This window comes from Euprymna scolopes, chromosome 2 (assembly GCF_053919585.1).
Source record: "Euprymna scolopes isolate OS-2025 chromosome 2, ASM5391958v1, whole genome shotgun sequence".
Classification (NCBI taxonomy): domain Eukaryota; kingdom Metazoa; phylum Mollusca; class Cephalopoda; order Sepiida; family Sepiolidae; genus Euprymna; species Euprymna scolopes.
The window spans coordinates 121,998,319-122,020,917 of NC_136483.1; the positions used below are offsets into that span (position 1 = coordinate 121,998,319).

Consider the following 22,599-nt stretch of genomic DNA (forward strand, 5'->3'; position numbering starts at 1 on the left):
TGATATTTAACAAATGTAAATGATTCAATAATAATTTGATATTTAACAAATGTAATGATTCAATAAAAATTTGATATTTAACAAATGTAATGATTCAATAAAAATTTGATATTTAACAAATGTAAATGATTAAATAATAATTTGATATTTAACAAATGTAAATGATTCAATAAAAATTTGATATTTAACAAATGTAAATGATTCAATAAAAATTTGATATTTAACAAATGTAAATGATTCAATAATAATTTGATATTTAACAAATATAAATGATTCAATAATAATTTGATATTTAACAAATGTAAATGATTCAATAATAATTTGATATTTAACAAATGTAATGATTCAATAATAATTTGATATTTAACAAATATAAATGATTCAATAAAAATTTGATATTTAACAAATGTAAATGATTCAATAAAAATTTGATATTTAACAAATGTAAATGATTCGATAATAATTTGATATTTAACAAATGTAAATGATTCAATAATAATTTGATATTTAACAAATGTAAATGATTCAATAAAAATTTGATATTTAACAAATGTAAATGATTCAATAATAATTTGATATTTAAGAAATGTAAATGATTCAATAATAATTTGATATTTAACAAATGTAAATGATTCAATAAAAATTTGATATTTAACAAATGTAATGATTCAATAAGAATTTGATATTTAACAAATGTAATGATTCAATAATAATTTGATATTCAACTAATGTAAATGATTCAATAATAATTTGATATTTAACAAATGTAAATGATTCAATAATAATGAATTCGTTTCGATGCGTTAAATTCGCCGTTTTATAAAACAGTCTGAAAAACGCAGCGTCAAAAGATAGAAAAAAATCATCGCGCTAACAGCTTTTTATTAGTTGAACTTATACTGTAAATATTATTGATAGGTTTCTTTCAATGCAAACATTGTAAACATCACTAGATTGTAGTCTACATTGCACTGTAGAGAACCTTCTGTTGATTTTATAAAATTATTTTATATAATTAATTGAATTAAAGTTTGAAATGCAAAAGTCCAGTATCATGCATCATATGTGGTGCACTAAGCAGAAGCATTCATTTCGAACGTGCGTCTGTCATATCAATTAACCCACTGTTGGTTTTATTTGTTCAGCGTTTCGCTTGTGTGGTAATAGAATTACTCAAATGCACTTGGCTGTGTAAGATGTTAACTTTGGTGAAAATCCCCATTCTCCTTCTTTCATCGTATTATTTCCTTTATAGATTATCGACACTTATCGAATACATTTTGACACAAAACCTATCTTAGAACACTGCCACGCACATAAAATACCTTCGTGAGAAATTACAAAAAAAAAAAAATCTGCCCAGTCGTTTTGGAGCCCATATGGAAGGAACACACACACACACACACACACACACACACACACACACACACACACACACACACACACACACACACACACACACAATATTACTTTATAAATAATTATAATTATATATAAGAACTGTAAATAAGAATGAAAATGAAGAAAGACATTTTCAACTTATATAAGTACAAAATCAATGATTTTTTAATGAACATTTACGGTGATTTTTGATGCGTAAAGCCCAAACGTAACCTCGTATAAACAATCAAACGCATACTCTAAGATCTTTAATACTGTGACGTTGTTTTCGAAGATGAAACTACGATAAGTGAAAGATTTACTAAACAATTTCTCATACTTACAAACGCCATACGATATAATAAAACGTATGCATTGTATTGAGTTATGGAAATTAGTTTCTAGCAAAACTTTGATTTATTTATATATGGTCTGTTGTTATCTCTTAACAAACATCCAGCTTTTGATTTAAAAAAGATTGGTATACATAAAGAATAGAAAATATACACAAAAACGTACTCTTCTTCTTCTTCAGTAGTCCGTCGCTGACGACGATGACGTTGCACCATGCCTAACAGTCCCAGATAGATTACGCCTGATGGACTTGCTGATGACTGTGGAGTCCAATTCGTGAATTTCATACACGGCCGCAGGCAGCACAAGGGAAGATGCCGTCTGCCCGCTGCGCCGCGTGCCTTTGGTGTCTTCTTCGCTCTGCTCGGTCGTTATAGGTGGAGGTGAAAGTTTCCAAGCCCTCTTGGCAGATGTTTCGCCATTTTCTCCGATCAGCAGCAGCATGTTCGATGGCGTTGGATTCTATGCCACACTTTTTCAATGATGTTTTTAGTTGGTCCTTGAAACGTTTACGTGGACCCCCAGGGTTGCATCTGCCATCTGCAAGTTCCCCGTAGAGGACCTTGCGTGGGAGCCCTTCTCTTGGCATCCGGATGGTGTGACCAAGCCACCTAAGTTGTCTATGAGTTAGAATTATTTCAAGTGGGTCCATTTGAGTGCGCCTGCGTATCTCATTGTGTGGCACCCTGTGCCACCATTTTAAACCTAGTATACGCTGTAAGCAGTTGGTATGAAATGCTTCTAGCTTTTTCAGATGGCGTCTATAAGGCACCCATGACTCGCTGCCATACAAGAGGATGGAGAGACAGATTTCTCCATAGACAGAAACCTTGGTGGTGGTGGTGAGGTTACGGTTCATAAAAACTCTGTGCGAGAGTCTACCAAAGGCTGCAACAGCCAGACCAATGCGCCGTTGGACCTCACTTGTTAGGTCACAGGAGCCAAGATAAGTAAACTCTTGAGTGTTTTTCAGTGGCTGTTGGTTGATTGTGAACATTGGTGGTTCCTGACGGTGTTCACATATGTTAAGTGCCTCTGTTTTGTTGATGTTGATGGCTAGACCAGCTCGGGAGTAAATGTTGGAGATAGTGTTGATGGTGCGCTGAAGACCCTCCTCAGATGAGCTCACCAGAGCTGTGTCGTCAGCGTATTGCAATTCATGGATTGCTTCTTCTGTCACACGTGTATACATAAAGAATAGAAAATATACACACACACACACACACACACACACACACACACACACACACACACACACACACACACACACAGAGGAAACATGTATACACAAGCATCTCCATTCATTCTCGAACAAGATCAGTTGTGCCTGTTCGTAAATAAATGCGAAATATAGCAACTCACGGAAACTGACGGCGGTAGACGTGGCGTAGATGACGATTGACATGTAGAAAAGCTGGAAAAGAATTGATAAAAAATTTAGAAATATGTCATTTAACTGAAATGTTTTGCAATAAATTTAATGAAATATAAAAAAAAAACACACAGTAACAATTCATCGTATATGTAATTATACGTCTGTCAAAAAATAATGGATATAAAGAACGAAACATGCAATCTTCTTCCCAAAATTACTAGATTTGACATTGAATAACTCGAAACGGGTTGATTTGCCGTAAAAAATAAAATTCGCTTTCTATGTCCTTTTTATTTTTCTTCTATCCACCTTTGTTTCCCCTTCGTATTTCACATTAAATTTTTTTTTATTTTTATATTTGATATATTTTAATTTTTACCTTTAAATTTCTTTTATCGATTACCTGTTTTCTCTTTGAAGTCATTAGTTGAAATATCTTAACCATTTTGTCGCCCGTCATGGCAATATAAACCTTTGTAACGTGACTTCCTAAAAACACCTAGACACGGATTTGAACAGATATGTTTGCGTCACTTTTTACATATGTCCGACTGGTAATTATTTTAATCAACTAATATTATAATAATAATAATAATAATAATAATAATAATAATAATAATAATAAGAAGAAGAAGAAGAAGAAGAAGAGAATAATAATAATAATAATAATAATAATAATAATAATGATAATAATAATAATGATAATAATAATAATAATAATAATAATAATAATAATAATAATAATAAGAAGAAGAGATAAATAATAATAATAATAATAAATTATTATTATTATTATTATTATTTATCTCTTCTTCTTCTTCTTCTTCTTATTATTATAATAATAATAATAATAATAATAATAATAATAATAATAATAATAATAATAATAATAATAATAATAATTTCGTTTATGAACGTCTTTCTGGAAAAGGATGGGATTCATTTCCAGAGAATTTCCCTTAATCCCGGCTTCGAACCAGGAGCTTCAAAGATCATGGGTTTTCCTAAGGATGTTGGTGGTACCTATAATTGCAGAGGTTTGAAGGCCGCCTAAGACATCGGGGATTTGTAGTTTTTTCAATTGTCCTTCCAGACGACTTGATACTACTCCTAGTGTACCAACTACAACTGGGATTATTTGTGTTTTAACTCCGTGTATATGCTTTATCTACAAAGCCAATGGAACATAATTGCTCCACTTCTCATTCTCCTTCTCTCTCACATTCCTGTCCCAGGGTACTGAGAAGTCTACAATCTGCCAGTTTTTTGAGACTTTGTCAATGACGACCAAATCCGGACGATTATGTTCCAATTGCTTGGTCGTTATGACACTTTTGTCCCACCATACCTCTACCTTGCCATACTCACTTGTTCTCACTTCATTAGGCACCTCCTCAAACCATTTTCCTGCACACTTCACCCCAACCCTCTTACACACCTCCCAATATATTCGGAGTCCCATGCGATCGTGTCTTTTGTGGGACTCTCTCTGGGCCAGTCCACTACACACTGCTGCAAGGTGCGCAATTGACTCTGCGGTCTTACCACAAATCCGGCATTCTGCAGCAACTTCCTCTCCTAGAACCACTTTTTTTAACAATCGTGTCCCTAATTCCTGCTCTTGTGATGCACAAACAAAAGCTTCAGTACTCTTAGCCAGATACCCAGCTCTAAGCCATTGCCATGATCTTTCATCAGCCACTTCTGCTATATCCTGGAAGAACCTTCCATGCATTTTCTTCCTAGCCAGTTCCTCTGCCCTTTCTCTATCCATATGTTTCACATAATCAGCCTTGGTCTCACATATTTCCACTTCATTGGCCACAACCTTAAGCACCCACTCCTCACTTCTAATCACATGCTCCTTCAACGACATCTCCTAGGTTCTAACACAATCTTTTACACTTTTCAATCCTCTCCCACCATCTTTCCTCTTTTGATACAGCCTTGCTACGCTACTTCGAATGTGAAATATACCAAACATTGCTAAAACTTTTCTTGTTTTAATATCCATGGCATGCAAATCCTTGTTAGACCATTCTAAAATTCCCGCACTGTATCTCAAAACACTGACTGCATTTACTGCTTTCATTAGGTTTCCTCCATACAGTTTTGACTTCACAATTAGTCTCACTCTTCTAAGATACTCCTTTCTGACTTTTTCCTTCATTTCTCTGTTCATGATGCGTACAACCTCCAGCACTCCCAAATACTTATATCCTGTATCTTCCATTTCTTTCATGATTTCTCTATTTGGCAGCACTATTCCATTCGAATGAACCTTTACTCCTCTTTTCATCACCAGAACCGTACATTTACTAACCCCAAACTCCATCCCAATGTCTTCTGAGTATGTATCCACAAGTTCTACCAGTCTTTCCATTTCCTTTTCATTTCTACCGAATATTTTCAAATCATCCATAAACAGTAGATGGTTGAGGCGTCTGTCATCAGATCCAAAGTTATACCCCAGTTTTTCTCTCTTCAAGAGGATGCTCAGTGGCATCATTATCATTACAAAAAAAAAGTGCCGATAACGAATCTCCTTGAAATATCCCACGTTTAATGCCAACCTGCCCCATCTCCTCTCTGTTTGCTGTCAGCACCGTTTTTGTCGCTTGCGTGACACTGCTGTCCGAACTTTCACTTTCTGGTTACCACTTGACGCGTCTTCTCTCCACTCCAAAACGAACTTCTGCAACTTTAGCTTTTCTCTCCCCGAATCCGACTTTTCTCTTCTACAAATACAACTTCTCTGCTCGCAATCTAACTTCAGAATGCCTTCCTTCCCCAAATCACTCCTCTTTTATTTCCAATCAGGAGCATCTCATTTGCATACCTCGTGGTCACCCTGTAGGCATATAAAGAAACAGGGCAGCCATTTTTGTTTCTTTCTTCTTCATTATGAACACGAGGTAAGCCACACAAAAACGCGGTCGGTCGTTCTTGTTTTTTTTTCTTCAATTACACCACACGCCCCTCTGATCTTCAAGATCAATAGGATACTTCGTAATCCTTCATCCAAGCAGGCCGCCTCCTCTCACGTCGAGGCCTCTGGGGGACAACTTCTCGGGGGTTAACGTTTTCAAGTTCACTACAACGCGGGCCTAAGTCAGGTCGAGCAGCATCATTTGCTTCTCGGTGGCCCTCGATTTCCCCTTCTTCACTGCCCTCACTGCATACCGGCAATGTCACACAACACAGGTCTAAGATATGCCGGGGAACGCCATTCACCATCACATTGTTCTTCGACTGCAATCCTATTATGACCCCTCTTTTCCAACGAGTGGTACACTGTGCATTGGGGGGTTTCACCCACACCTCTTCACCTACTTTGATAGTGGCTTCTTCACTCTCAATTCCTGCTGTTTTGTTGCACGGATGCCGCCACTTATATGTGAAAACGGCCCTATGAGGCACAGTTGTCTCATCTTGTTTGGTCTTCGGCGAGATGTTATACCAAAACACCGCCTCTATGGGTGATACGTTGCTTTTTTCCGCAGCGGCTTTAATGGTGCGATGATTCCTCTCCACTATTCCGTTGCCACTTGGCCGATACGCTGCTCTGAAAAATTGCCTTACTCCCCACTTATCGCACACCCCTTTAAAGGCTTCTGATCGGAAAGCGGGGCCATTGTCCATTAAGAGTTCCTCAACCGGCCCTCTTTCTAAAAATATCTCCTCGATGACCCCTCCGATCGCCCATGCAGCTTCTGCCCTGATCTCTCTCCAGATGGCAAACCTTCCCAGTCCACAGTCGACCATTGACAGATACAATTTGTGGCGATAGTGTGTCACATCAATGGCCAATCGCTTCCAGTCCTCCGCAACGTGTAGCTCTCCTGCTTTGTGTCTGGACGGTCCAGGGTCAATTGATTGGCACTCTCGACAGTTCTCCACCACCTCCCTAACCTCCTCCTCGGTGGTCTCCGGGTAAACCTCTCTGGCTAGGAATAACGTTCGTTCTCGACCAAAGTGGTGCATTTTGTGTGACTCTTTGACTTCTTCCCCTGCACAGCATACCGAGGAGACCTCCTTTCCCTCCTGCAGCCAGGCCTTCTTCACGCGTGTCATCGAATCCGCCTTGTTTTTTTCTGACGGGACCAACACAACAGATACTCTCAACTGGAATTCCGCTATCAGGTCGGTGAGCGCTCCGAGTTTGTGCTTGATCAGCATTTCCGCAGCACCCCTGGTCTTAACTCTCTTATCGCCAGTTACTGCCGACCGAATCCACGACGCTACCGTTGCCGAATCGGTTTTGACTTCAATTATTTTCAATCCCCATTTCAGGGCCAGATTGATTCCTTTTATAGCGGCATCTAGTTCTGCTACGTTGATATGGGAGAAGTCGTTATTTTTTCTTAGCTACGCCGCATCCTCCACAGTTACACCTCCTATCTCTAGTACGACATCCAACGCCAGGTTACTGGCATCACACCAAACCACACCCACGTCTTCGCCGCTGACATACCATTTCCCTTTCACTGGGTCCTCATTCCTCACTCTCGCAATGACTTCTTGCAGCATGTTCATGACCTCCTTCGTCACACGGCCCTCCCAGCCATCAGTGCCTGTTTGTCGTTTAATAAAGCTGCATGCTATCCTTAGCCAGCCAGCGATAGGATAGTGCCCAACCAGCCTCCCGCAGACTGAGAAGAGTTCTCCCCTCGTCAGCTCAGATCCGACTTCGGGTATTGCATTCCCTCGTTCGAAGACAAGGCTTTCTTTTCCATCTCGCCTTAGTTTCAACCCCAGCACCGCTCCTCCATCTAGGGCCTCCGCCGGTTTTGCAATCAACCCATACTTCTTGACATGGCTTCTTACTTTCTCTGCTGTCACTTCTGCCTCCTCCACCAGGATGTCATCAATGTACGAACTAGTGGTCTCCTCCACTGTACAGTCTTTGCTCAGCACTGTCTTCAGCACGGCAGTCATAATTTTGGGGGCTGAACTCAGCCCAAAGCCTAACCTCGTCAGACAATACACCCGCCCCTTGTATCGGACCAGTTGGTACTGCCAGAGTTTTTCATCTACATGAATCTGCAGATATGCCGATTTCAGATCGACAATCTTAGTGGCCCGCCCCATTCTTCTCCATTTCCTCATGACCTCCTCACATACGTCGATCCCCGTTCCAGTGTGGCAGGCTACGTGTCTGTTCAATTCCCTAAAATCCAGCACGGGCCTTATCTTGTTTTTGGTAGGCTGAACAACCGCCAGTAGTGGCAACACTCCTTTTTCTTCCTCTGTCCACGGTTTCAGAATTCCTTCTTTTATCCACCTCTCCACTTCTTCCTCGAATCCTTTTCTTATTTCTCCTCGCAGGGCGTTTTCGTAGAAGCCCACCTTATTCTGTAGTTCTGGGGGCCCGGAGATCCATTTCCATTCCACCGTCCAACTCACGCCATCAAACTTCGCCAGGAAATCTTTGTCCTCAATGCAGCAAACCTCTGGTTTTGGGGTTCTGACGGTTCTGTCACCTTCCACTCCTGCCATCCCCACTGCGCCGAGACGTCCAAACGTCATTTGGCCCCCTCTTAACGTAGCGCCCCCCCAGTCGGTTAATTGCACTCATACCTATAATCACGTCGACACCACCGACCAGATGATTCAACACTAGGGCTTGCAGTCCAATGGGCACCCCTTGCACCATTACTTCCGCTGTCGTCTCTCCTAGGCATTTCACATCCCTGCCATCCACGGTCCTAATAATCCTGGTTCCGCTCCATGACCTCGCGACATTCCTCACTAACAACGTTGTAGTGCAGCCTGTGTCGACAAGGGCTATGGCTCTCTTCCCATTGACTACCACCGGTAACTGAGGCAATATTCCATCATGCGCCATTTCCACACAGAAGGGGTAACCACTGGCGCAATGGCTCCCCTTCACTCGTTTCCCTGGTCCTGTGCAGCAACACAATAGCGGCTAATATGCCCCACTTGTCCACATCGGTAGCACGTGATCCCCGGTCTCGGCTCTTTGCAGTCCTTGATCAGATGAGGACCCTGGCACCGGAAACACTTGATGGCAGGTCTCCCCTCCTGTCGCCTCGCCGGCTGCCTCTCATTCAAGTGAGGCCTCATGCACATATTTCCACTCACAGCTGCAGCCATGATTGGGCTTTTAACATTTTTCACTAAGACTCTGGCGTGGACCAAGAGATCCTCCACTTCCATAGAATGGATCCCCGTGATTCTCTGCATGTTCGCAGAGATTTCCTCTGGGAAGCCGTTCACTAGGTACAGCTTTACCGTCATCTCCAGGCTCCTCCCCACGTAACCAGCCAACCCTGCCAGTCTCCTGATCTCTGCCGCAAAGACGTCAACGGACTCGCCGGTCCACCTCAAACTTGACAGCTTGCCAAGTGCTTCAAATGGGCCCTCAGCGAAGGCCAATTTCAGCCTTTGCTCCACTAAGGCAAGGTCTTCCTTGTCTTCATCTCGCATCTGCTGGTAAATCGTGAGGGCTTCCCCCTCTAAGTATAGCGGCAGCAGGGTGACCACATCTTCTATCTTTTGCAGCTTCGCCACCATTTTTAATTTCTCCAGCCACTTAATCAGGTCACCCTCCCCAGTAAAGGGTCTCAACATCTGAGTGCTCAGTCTCCACTCAGCCATGTTAATTTGCTTGATGCGCTGAAATAGCTTGTCGCTTGCGTGACACTGCTGTCCGAACTTTCACTTTCTGGTTACCACTTGACGCGTCTTCTCTCCACTCCAAAACGAACTTCTGCAACTTTAGCTTTTCTCTCCCCGAATCCGACTTTTCTCTTCTACAAATACAACTTCTCTGCTCGCAATCTAACTTCAGAATGCCTTCCTTCCCCAAATCACTCCTCTTTTATCTCCAATCAAGAGCATCTCATTTGCATACCTCGTGGTCACCCTGTAGGCATATAAAGAAACAGGGCAGCCATTTTTGTTTCTTTCTTCTTCATTATGAACCCGAGGTAAGCCACACAAAAACGCGGTCGGTCGTTCTTGTTTCTTTTTTCTTCAATTACACCACAGTTTTTCATTGAGCCATACTTGTCTCCAAAAGCCCTACCACATTCTCAGCAACCTTCATCATCAATAGTGTTTCCATGAATGAGGAACCATGTCATAAGCCTTTCTGTAATCGATCCGTGCTATGCTCAGATTCCTCTTCTTCTTCGCATCCTGCATTATTGCTTTATCAATTAATAGTTGCTCTTTGGTATCTCTCGAGTCTTTCTGGCACCCCTTTTGTTGGTCAGGAAAAACACCATTACTCTCTAGATGTTCATTAATTTTCTCCGCAAATATTCCAGTCAACAGTTTCCACATCAATGGCAGACATGTAAATGGCCTATAATTATTGGCATCTATTCCTTTTGCAGGATCTTTCCTAATCAGTGTTGTTCTTCCCTTCACAAACCAATCAGGAACATCTCCCGACTCTACAACCCTTTGCAGGGCAGCAGCTATAGGTGGATAAAGGCATGGAAACTGTTTAAACCAGAAGCCCATCACTCCATCTGGACCAGGTGCCTTCCAGTTTGTCATCCTTCGTATGCCAACCTTAACGTCATCGATCGTTATCTCAACGTTCTTCATCTGCTGCATTTCTGATAGCCTTTCCCTGACCTCCCAACCAGCTAGCCAGTCATGGCAATATAAATATCGCCCTTCGATGGACCAAATCCCACCCCAGAATTTCCTTGCATCTTTTGCATTTGGAGTGTTGTTATTTCCCGCCTGTTTACTACCATTTAATTCTTTATACAGCTGAGACTGATTGTTCCAGAAAAGGTTGTTCTGCCGAAATGCAACACTTTTTCCAACAAAGTTCCTAATTTTCATACCACCAGTGTGGACCGTCACTTTCTACATTGTTAGAACGTTCATTATTCCCTTTTTCAGCAATCTATACTTTCTTTCAAGCTCGTCCTTGGCTTTCTGTCCTAATTTAACTCCTTTTCTTATTTCTTCGATTCTACCAATGTCTTTCCGCCACCGTTTAATACTTTCTTCAAGCCGCCTCTACCAGTGTGGCCACTATCCTTCATTTCTCCCTTTTTCTTCTGTAATAAGCCAAGACGATTTGCAATAACGTATGACACTGCATACAGAAGCCTGTTAAGTTCAGTAATCGATATGATCTTTCTTATGATGTTGTGAATTACTCCTTGAATTATTTTTACCTCGTTTTTCCCCTTCCGCCTATCACTACTCTTCATACTTGGAATCTCTATGATATCATCTCTAAGAAGAACCTCTCTTAACTTCTGAAGTACTTCTTTTTCTACAGAAGTTCGAACTTCATCCCCACTTCTCCATACATCTGCCCTTTTCACTGGCTCCATTGTCTCAGAGTCCATGATCTCATCTACCTTAGATCCTTCAAACTCTTTCTCATTACTTCCCCTAACCATAGGATTCCATACCTCCTCAAGTGTTCGCCTTCCATCATCGCTTACATTTCCCTTCTGCACTTCCACTCTCTCAGTTCTTTCATCAGAGCTAGTTTCATCAATTTTACTTTCGTTATTCATTTCATTCCCAACTATCCATTCAATTCACTGAAAGCAGGTTGTTATTTTTAATTTGCTTTAACTGGGATACCAAACTCGCGACACTTCTAGCTCCCCCTTCTCTCGATTCCTATTCTTCCTTCACTTTTCGGATATATCCACCAGATTTGGTACTTCCACTTCTTACAAAGCAATCCCACAGTACTCTTTCCTCATCCGTCCACATTTTTTTTACATTTCCTGTTCCAACTCCCTTCGTGTCTTGGGATCCTCTCTGGCAATTCTCACTCCCCTTATATCCAGCCACATCCTCAGAATTTCGAACAGTTGTATGATGACGACAGGACCCACCCTGTTGACCAGTGGGACACCTACCTGGCATGAGACCATTAATAATAATGATAAGTAGAAGAAGAACAATAATAACAATAATAATAATAATAATAATAATAATAATAATGATAATAATAATAATAGTAATAATAATAATAATAATAATAATAATAATAATAATAGTAATAATAATAATAATAATAATAATAATAATAAAAATAATAAAAATAATTTCAGTTAGAAAAGCTTTGTTGTTTTTTTTTTTAAAATCCTCTGCCGATGTTGCTTTTGGCCATAAAAATGTACATAAAAACAGAAACATAAAACATCCAAACATGTGAAAGACAATTCCTCGTTTAACCGTGAATTCAAGTTAGAAACGCTTCTCCCCCCCCCATTCTGCTATTTTTTAAAACTCCGCCGCTGATGTTGCTGACGACCGGAAAAAATGTACACAAAGACATAAACATAAAACATCCGAACATGTGTAATACAATTCCTTGTTTAACCATGAATTTCAAGTTCAAATTAAAATTTCGGATAGAAACGCTTATTTGTTTCGTTTGCTATTTATTAAACTCTGCTGCTGATGTCGCTTTTGGCCGGAAAAATATACACAAAGACAGAAACATAAAACATTCAAATATGTGTAAGACAATTCCTTTTTTAACCATGAATTTCAAGTTCAAATTAAATTTCGATTAGAAACTCTTACTTGTTTCGTTTGCTATTTTTTAAACTCCGCCGCTGTTGTCGCTTTTGGCCGGAAAAAATGTACACAAAGACAGAAACATAAAACATCCGAACATGTGTAAGACAATTCCTTGTTTGTTGTTATAATAATAATAATAATAATAATAATAATAATGAGACTAGAAACTCAAATACACAAACATAAAAAAGAAGCCAAAATGATCATCAGGAAGAAAGAAATGTGAAGAAAACGGAATATTGGAAATCTGACTGGCAGGGAGAGGCTAAACAAGAAACATGAAGAACTGGACCAAAAAATAGCAAAGGAAGTGAGATTGAGACGATATAGATATAAATCTGAACAATGCAAACAAAACAGGACATTTGGAACTAATGAAAGCCAATTCTACCAAAATGTGAATGGAGGAAAAACAAAAACAGGACAACCAAATCCGACAGAAATAAAGCTCTACTAGAGTAAAATATGGGAAGAACGACGAGTTCACAATAGAGATGCTGAAAGAAATGAAAGAAGAGTTACAACAAATAGAAGAAGGAACAGTGAATGAATTCAGCAATGAAACCCTAAAAAAATCATAGGAAAAATGGCAAACTGGAGAGCACCAGGACACGACGGGATACATGTATACTGGTTCAAAATATTCATAACCTTACATGAAAGCCTAGCCCAAAACCTGAGAAGATGTATACAGGAAGCAAGCGTTCCAGAATGGATGACAAAAGGTAGAACCACACTGCTACAGAAGGACACAGAGAAAGGAACCGTCCCCAGCGACTATAGGCCGATCACATGCTTACCCACTATGTGAACGATACTGACAGCACAACTGAGGTAACAAATCTACCACTCACTGAATAACCGTGAACTCATCCCCAAGGAACAGAAGGATGCCAAAAAGGAAAAAGAGGGATACATGATCTACTATATATAGATCAAAAGATCCTAAAGGAGGTAAAAAGGAAGAGGCAAAATGTAGCCATGGCATGGATCGACTACAAAAAAAGTTTACGACAGGATCCCCCAAGTATGGATAATAGAATGCCTAAAAATGTATAAAATACCAAGCGGGATCATCAATGTAATAGAAAATGCAATGAAAACATGGAGACTGGAATTGACAGCTGATGGACAACACATAACAGAAATTAAAATACAAAGAGGCATCTTCCAAGGAGAGACTCACTATCACCATTACTGTTCATCATAGCCATGATGCCCCTGAATAGTATACCGAGAAAGTGCCAAGCCGGATACAAGTTCTCCAATACTGAGGAAAAAATGAACCACCTGATGTACATGGACGATTTGAAACTATTTGCAAGGACAGAAAAGGAGCTAGAGACACTAATTAACACTACCAGGATCTTCAGCCAAGATATCCAAATGGAACTTGGAATGGAAAAGTGTGCACAACTAGTTATAAGAAAGGGAAAACTGGAAACGACAGAAGGCATGGGACTACCCAACCAAACAGAAATGAGGGTACTAGAGGAACAAGACGACTATAAATACTTGGGAATTCTGGAAGTGGATACCATCAAAGCAACAGAAATGAAAGAGAGAATTGGAAAGGAATACCTCAGGAGAACAAGAAAACTCCTGGAAACGAAATTATATAGCAGGAACCTAATAAAAGGTATAAATACATGGGCAGTATTACTAGTAAGATACTCTGGACCGTTTATAGGGTGGACAAAAGAAGAACTGAGACAGCTCGATCAGGAGACCAGGAAACTCATGACCATGCATAATGCACTATACCCAAAGGACGATATTGACAGACTCTACATGAAAAGGAAAGATGGCGGGAGAGGACTGATCTGTATAGAAGACTGTGTAGAGGACATAAAAAAAAGAACTAGAAAAATACATAATGCAAAATACTGATAGGATAATTATGGCAGCGAGAAACACTGAAACCCCCCCCCAACAAAACAGAAAACAGAGAGACAAATGACAAAGAGATGAAACGATAAACCATATAGTAAGTGAATGCAGCAAACTGGCTCAAAAGGAATACAAAAACAAGCATGACCAAGTGGGGAGGGCGGTGCACTGGGAATTGTGCAAATGGCTGCATTTTAAACATACAGACAAATGGTACAAGCATAAACCCGCAACAGCACTCGAAAACGAGAACCAGAAAATCTTAAGGGACATGGACATACAGACGGACAAACCCATCCAAGCAAGAAGACCAGACATCGTAATAATTAACAAGAAAGAAAAATCCTGTCAAATCGTAGACTTTGCTGTCCCAGCTGACCACAGGGTGAGTATGAAAGAAAAGGCGAAACGAAGCAAATACACAGAGTTAGCCAGAGAGTTTAAAGGGATTTGGATGATGAAGAAAATCAAAATAATACCGATAATAATAGGAGCACTAGGAACAATTACGAAAAACTTTGAAAAAAGAATGGCAGAAATTGGAATCAGAGGAATAACTGCAAAAATACAACGACTAACGATAATGAAAACTGATGAAATATTAAGGAAAACCCTTGAATAATACAAGAATACAATATAATGAAGAAGCGTTACAGGGAATAAAGAACACTGAAGCTGCATATCTACAAGTTCTACACCCCATCATGCATCCCCTTCCATTGTCTCATCACCATCCCCCCCCCCAAAAAAAAAGAAAAATGATACCAAAGAGCTGAGAAGGGTCAAGGAGGATGGAAAAACCGAAGAGAGAGCGCTGACCAGACCTCTGTTGGACAAGCACGAAGAGAACTGGGACCTTGGGGAGGCTTAGTGCCACTCAAATTCGAGTATAGACCAATGCCACTGCCAGCGAGAAATCAATGGTAAGAGGCTATTATGATGACGCAAATTTATTTGCAAATGCTATTGAAGGAGGTGGAGGCTGGACATCTGGGGAGACTTGTTGTCACTCAGCTTCCAGAGAATACCACAGGTCTCCAATCAGATCTTTTGCTCACTTGTGTGAAAGCTCCATGTGAGCCAATAATAATAATAATAATAATAATAATAATAATAATAATAATAATAATAATAACAACAACAACAACAATAATAATAATAATAATAATAATAATAATAATAATAATAATAATAATAATAATTGTAATGCATGTAAATAAGGTTCAGACAGAGTAGCTTCCCTTGAACTAAGAAACCAACTAACATCCGGGTTTTCACTACACATGTGTGGACGCCATGACAGTTGTACATCGTTGTAAATAGCGGCTTATAAAAACAAGTTCTCGTTTACTGTGCTTGTGTGAGTTTATTACAAATTGGCGACAACGATTCAAACAAAAAACTAATTATGGCTACCTTCGGGCAGTTGGAATCGTTTGATTCAAGTGAACAATGGGACCAATATATCGAGCGTTTGGAAAACTTTTTACAAAGCAAATGATATACTCACGTGAAAAAGAGACGATCGATTCTTTTATCGGTTTGTGGGAGTAAGGTGCACAAACAAATATCAAGTTTATTAGCCCCAGAAAAACCGAAAGATAAAGAATTTGACAAACTTGTCACACTGATAAAGAACTACTTCAGTCCAAAGCCATCTGTGATCGTTCAGAGAACAAAGTTCTATACAAGAAACCACCGATCGGGCGAGTCAATCACAGACTATGTGGCAGAGTTAAGAAGCATGTGTGAAGATTATCGTTTTGGAACATTTTTTGGTGAAATGCTACGGGATAAACTCGTAGGAGTAAACGATGATAACATTCAGAGGAGACTACTTGCAGAGAGAGACACTATCACCTTTAACGAAGCTTTCAACATAGCGGTCAACATCGAATCGGCTTCCAAACATTTACAGGACTTTCATACAAAAAAAAAATAAAAATAATTTTTGCACAACCACATGGACAGTCTGAAAAAATAAAACATGAAAATAGACCACATGGAAGGTTGGAAGAAGAATGTACCCATTGTGGAACAACACACGAAGCAAGTAAGTGCCCTTTTAGATATGCCATGTGTCACTACTGTAAAAGACGAGGGCACATAGTGGATAAATGCTTTAAATTAAACATGAAAAAGAAACCAGCCAATAGGGTAGAAAAGAAAAAAATTTGGTGAGGCAAATAGAAATAGAAGGCACAGACTCAAATAATTCCGAGAAAGTTTATACCATAAATAGAATCAGAGCGCCACTGGAAAGAGTGGACCCTTATTGTGTAGATACCAACATTTGTGACAAGAGGGTTTCTATGAACGTAGATACAAGCGCATCTGTAACGATAATGAGACTGAAAACGTGGAAAAAAATAAGCAATAAAAAGTTGTTGGTGCCCTCAAAAGTACGTTTTAAGTCTTATATGGGAAATTGTATTCAGGTGATTGGCCAAACGAAAGTTCCAGTTCAGTTGGACAGTCGTCGGGTGGAATTACCGTCAATTGTGGTAGAGAGGGATTCACCCACACTCCTGGTCAGAAACTGGCTGCAACACGTGAGATTGCCATAGAAAGAGATTTTCAAGGTGCAAACAGTGAAGGAGGCAGACCAAGACAAACTGGAAGAAATATTAGCAAAGCATGAGGTTGTGTTCAATGGGAAGTTGGGTTAAGTGAAAAGAACCTATGCCAATTTGTATGTAGACCCAGAGGCAAAATCCAGGTATTTCAAACCAAGATCAGTACCCTATATGCCAAAGAAGAAAATAGAAGATGAATTAGGGAGACTGCAAAAAGAAGGAACAATTTCACCAGTTGAATTCTCTGAATGGGCTACATCAATAATACCTATTTTAAAAGCGGATCAGTCTGTACGCATTTGTGGTGATTATAAAGTGACAATTAATCCAGTCACTAAATTGGATAATTATCCGATATCAAAAATAGAAGATCTATATGCGACATTATGAGGAGGTGAATCTTATACCAAGCAAGATTTAAGCCAATATTACCAGTGTTGTAGGGTAAGGAAACTTGGTTGTGCAGACCAAGCTTTACTCAACTTAAACCCAAGGTACAGCCTGCAATACAAAAGAACATAACGCTCCTGAAACATATTGTAAAGACAGTGACATATGAACAATGTACATATACAACAATAAATAAATAGTGAAAACGCTCGCTAGCGAAGTATGAAAATGTCACAGTAACAACAAAGTTAACCTACAAAAAAAAATGTGTTTGTTTGTATATCCACTAAAACTTTCGACAGACTGAACAAAAATTCACAAATTTGGTATCATTTTAAAGCCCGACCCTCCGGACGACAAATATCGAATTTTTGGCCCAAAAGGACCAGTCTAAGTGTGTTAGCTTGGCGTTTTTCTGCAAGGGGGGGGGCAAAAAGTGACATTTTTTCGTTTTTCCCATGTATTTATGTAGTAATAAAGTGATAAACTAATGATCTTTATACGTATTTAAAAAACGCTGACTCATGTCACATGATCTGACTCAGCAAGCTGTAATGGCAGTCTGTATATTAAAACATTAGATATAAGATAAGGTTGTTATCGGTAAAAAATGCAACAATCGTACAAATTAAAATATGAACTTACACGTTATGCAAACGTTACCAAAGTTATTAGCAGGTTAAAAATAGTAAAATCCGAGACTTAAACCAAAAATAATAAGCAAATATGATAAGTAAATAAAAAAATTACGCTTAAAAATATTTAGCATGAGATGAGCGATGCCCATTTTCACAACAATAATAATAAAAACAAACGGCCATTCTCTATTTTATCTTAGTAACACTATTTTTTTTTTACATAGGCGTCACCACTTATCAAGGCCGATAGGCCACTCAAGGATAAGGGTTAAAAAGTGTAGAGTAGTCAAAAGGACAATATAGTAATCGATAGTAATGGAAGTTCGGTAAATTTGTTAACTTAAGTGGAACGGCTCATCAGAAACTTGTTCATGTTGGACTTGAAGACAACCATATTATAGACAACTGGAAAGCAGGAAAACGGAAGACAATTCCACAGGCGTGCAGTTCTAAGAAAGAAGCTTTGATCATGGAATCTATGTTTAGGTTTAGGTACAGATAAAAAGTGGGGAAAATTATTGATAATGTTTTCAGTTAGTCTAGTGTTTCTTGTGAAAGTTTGGCGAGGGGGGACCATAGATTGAAGCTCAGTTGAACACTTTCCATGAAAATAACGATAAAGCAGAGACAAACTCGCAACATCTCTTCTGTGAGATAGAGGTTGCAGCGAAGAGAAAAGGACATCTCCCACCAGTCCACGAAGTCTATTTTGAACCCTATCAAGGCAGGACAAGTCTTTTCTAGCAGCTCCTGCCCATATGTGACAACAGTATTCCATCCTTGGACGTATCTGGCTCTTATATAGATAGAGAATTGCATCAGCAGTGAGATATCTACTGGATCGATAGAAGGATCCGACCATTTTTCCAGCGGCCTTGGCAACAGATTTGATGTACGTATTCCATTTAAGATCAGGAGTAAAGGTCAAGCCCAGAATCCTGATGAACTAATTCTATTTAGAGAGAGGAAGGTGGGAGGCATAATATGAGTTAATCAGCGTTTGTTTCACTACACCCTTATACCTACACATTTTAATATGATACGAAATCATAATAATACAATCATTGTTATAATATACAACTCTTGTATGTAGCTTCATAGTCGAATACCATTAGATTAATATACAATCATTGTTATAATATGTAAGTGACATCCTTGTATGTAGCTTCATTGTCGAATACCATTAGAATAATATAAAATTATTGTTATAATAGGTAAGTGACCTCCCTTGGATGTAGCTTCATTCTCGAATACCATTAGAATAATATAAAATTATCGTTATAATAGGTAAGTGACCTCCCTCGGATGTAGTTTCATTGTAGAATACCATTAGATTGATATACAAGCATTGTTATAATATGCAAGTGACCTCCCTTGGATGTAGTTTTGTTGTCTAATACCATTAGAATAATATACAGTCATTGTTATAATATGCGAGTGACCTCCCTTGTATGTAGCTTCATTGTGGAATACCATTAGATTAATATACAATCATTGTTGTAGTATTCAAGTGACCTCCCTTTGATATAGCTTCATTGTCGAATTCCATTAGATTAATATACAATCATTGCTGTAATATGCAATTTACCTCCCTTGAGTGTTACTTCATTGTCGAATTCCATTAGAAAAATATACAATTATTGTTATAATATGCGAGTGACCTCCCTTGGGTGGAGCTTCATTTTCAAATACGATTAGAGTAATATACAATTATTGTTATAATATGCAAGTAACCTCCCTTGCAGGTAGGTTCATTGTCGAATAACATTAGATTAATATACAATCATTGTTATAATATGTAAGTGACCTCCCTCTGATGAAGCTTCATTCACGAATTCCATTAGATTAATATAAAATCATTGTTATAATATGTAAGTGACCTTCCTTGGATGTAGCTTCATTGTCGAATACCATTAGATTGATTGACGATTATTGTCATAATATATAAGTCACCTCCTTTAAATGTCGCTTCATTGTCGAATACTATGAGATTAATATACAATCATTGGTGTAATATGAGAGTTACCTCCCTTTGAGTGTAGCTTCATTGTCGAATACCATTACAAAAATATAAAATTATTGTCATAATACGCAAGTGACCTCCCTTGGGTGTAGCTTCATTGTTGAATACCATTAGATTAATATACAATAATTATTATATGTAAATGAGCTTCCTTGGATGTAGCTTCATTGTCGAATACCATTAGATTAATATGAAATCATTGTTATAATATTTAAGTGACCTCTCTTGGATGTAGCTTCATTGTCGAATACTATTAGAAAAATATACAATCATTGTTATAATAGACAACTGACCTCCCTTTTATGTAGCTTCATTTTCGAATTTCATTAGAATAATATACAATCATTGTTCCAATATGCAAGTGACCTCTCTTGGATGTAGCTTCATTGTCAAATACCATTAGAATAATATACAATCATTGTTACAATATGCAAGTGACCTCCCTTGGGTGTAGCTTAATTCTCAAATACAATTAGAATAATATACAGTCATTGTTACAATATGCAAGTGACCTCTCTTGGATGTAGCTTCATTGTCGAATGCCATTAGATTAATATACAATCATTGTTATAATATGCAAGTGACCTCCCTTGAATGTAACTTCATTGTCGACTACCCTTAGATTATGCAAGTGACCTCCCTTGGATGTAGCTTCATTGTCGAATACCAATAGATTAATATACAATCATTGTTATAATATGCAAGTGTCCTCCCTTGGATTTAGCTTTATTGTCGAATACCATTAGATTAATATGCAATCATTGTAATAATATGCCAGTGAACTTTTTTCGATGTGGCTTCATAGCTGGATATTTGTACTAGCAGAATACCCAGCGTTGCCAGGGATTGGATAAGAAAGGTGGATATATCTACTACAAAATACCCGACATTGCCTGGTGTTGGATGGGATAGGTGGGATATTTCCTAGGAGAATACCTGCGATCGGATAAGATAGGTGGATATTTGTGATAACAGAATACCCTATATAGGAAGATGGGTCGAAATGATTATCGAAATTAGTAAAATATCCAAGAATTATGCCAAATTATGGCATGTGAGTTATTTGATTACTGTGTTTGTAATGAAATAGATAGCCCAGACAATGTCTCAAATGTATTATTTTAGTAAGAGGTGGGTGATAATGTTGGGTAACTCATGAAACATGATTGTCGAAATAAATAACATATCCAAGAATTATGAAAAGTTATGAAATGTAAGTTCTTTTATTTGTATGTTTATAATGAAATAAACAGCCCGGAAAAAGTCTCAGAGTTGTTTCTTTAGTAGGACGGGATCAATTATATGGGTTTAATCATGACAAATTAGTATATATCCAAGAATTATGAAAAATGATGAAATGTGAGTTATTTGATTGGTGTGTTTGTAATAAAATAACTAGACAGATAATATCTCTAAGTTATTATTTTCGTAAGAGGAAAATGGATTATTTGGGTTTAATCATGAAAAATGATTGTCGAAATTAGTAACATATCCAAGAATTATGAAATATAATAAAATGTGAGGTATTTGATTGGTGTGTTTGTAATGAAATAACCAGCTAGACAATGTCACAAAGGAATTATTTTAGCAAAAGGAAATGATATTATGTGAGTTAAATTATAAAAAACGATTGTCAAAATAAGTAACATATCCAAGAATTATGAAAAGTGATTAAATGTAAGTTATTGGATTGGTTTGTTTATAATGAAATGAACAGCCCAGATATAGTCTTAAAGTTAAGATTTTTGTAAGAGGGGGTCGATTATGTGGGTTACAGCATTAAAAATGATTGTTGAAATTAGTAACATATACAAGAAAAGTGAAAAAGGATGAAATGTGTGTTATGTGATTGGTGTGTGTGAAATTACCAGCCCAGAAAATGTCTCAAATGTATTACTTTAGTAAGAGGAAGGGGATTATGTGAAACATGATTGTCGAAATTAGTAACATATCCAAGAATTATGAAAGTGATGAAATGTGATTTATTTGATTAGTGTGTTTGTAATGTAATAACCACCCCAGACAATGTCTCAAAGTTATGATTTTAGCAAGAGGAAGGAGATTGTGTCAGTTAAATCACTATAAACAATTGTCGAAATTAGTAACATACCCAAGAATTATTAAAAATGATGACATGTTAGTTATTTGATTTGTGTGTTTGTAATGAAATAGACATCCCAGACATTGTCTCATGGTTGTTATTTTAGTAAGAGCGGGGCGATTATGTGTGTTAAATCATGAAAAATGATTGTCGAAATTAGTAACATATCCAAGAATTAGGAAAAATGATAAAATGTGAATTATTTGATTGGTGTGTTTATAATGAAATAACCAGCAAGACAATGTTAAAGTTATTGTTTAACAAGAGGAAGGGGATTATGTGGGTTAAATTATGAAAAACGATTGTCGGAATTTGTATTATATCCAAAA

At 38.1% G+C, this 22,599-nt stretch overlaps 1 protein-coding gene across 1 annotated transcript in view; it reads right to left on the reverse strand.

The window, feature by feature from the left end:
- Window positions 1-22,599, reverse strand: part of LOC145295838 (sodium-dependent multivitamin transporter-like) — a 248,072-nt gene that overhangs the window by 111,980 nt on the left and 113,493 nt on the right. Inside the window, exon 4 of the mRNA XM_080141552.1 lies at window positions 3,097-3,148. Coding sequence (XP_079997678.1) covers window positions 3,097-3,148 — 52 coding nt within the window. The remainder of the gene's footprint in view (window positions 1-3,096; window positions 3,149-22,599) is intronic.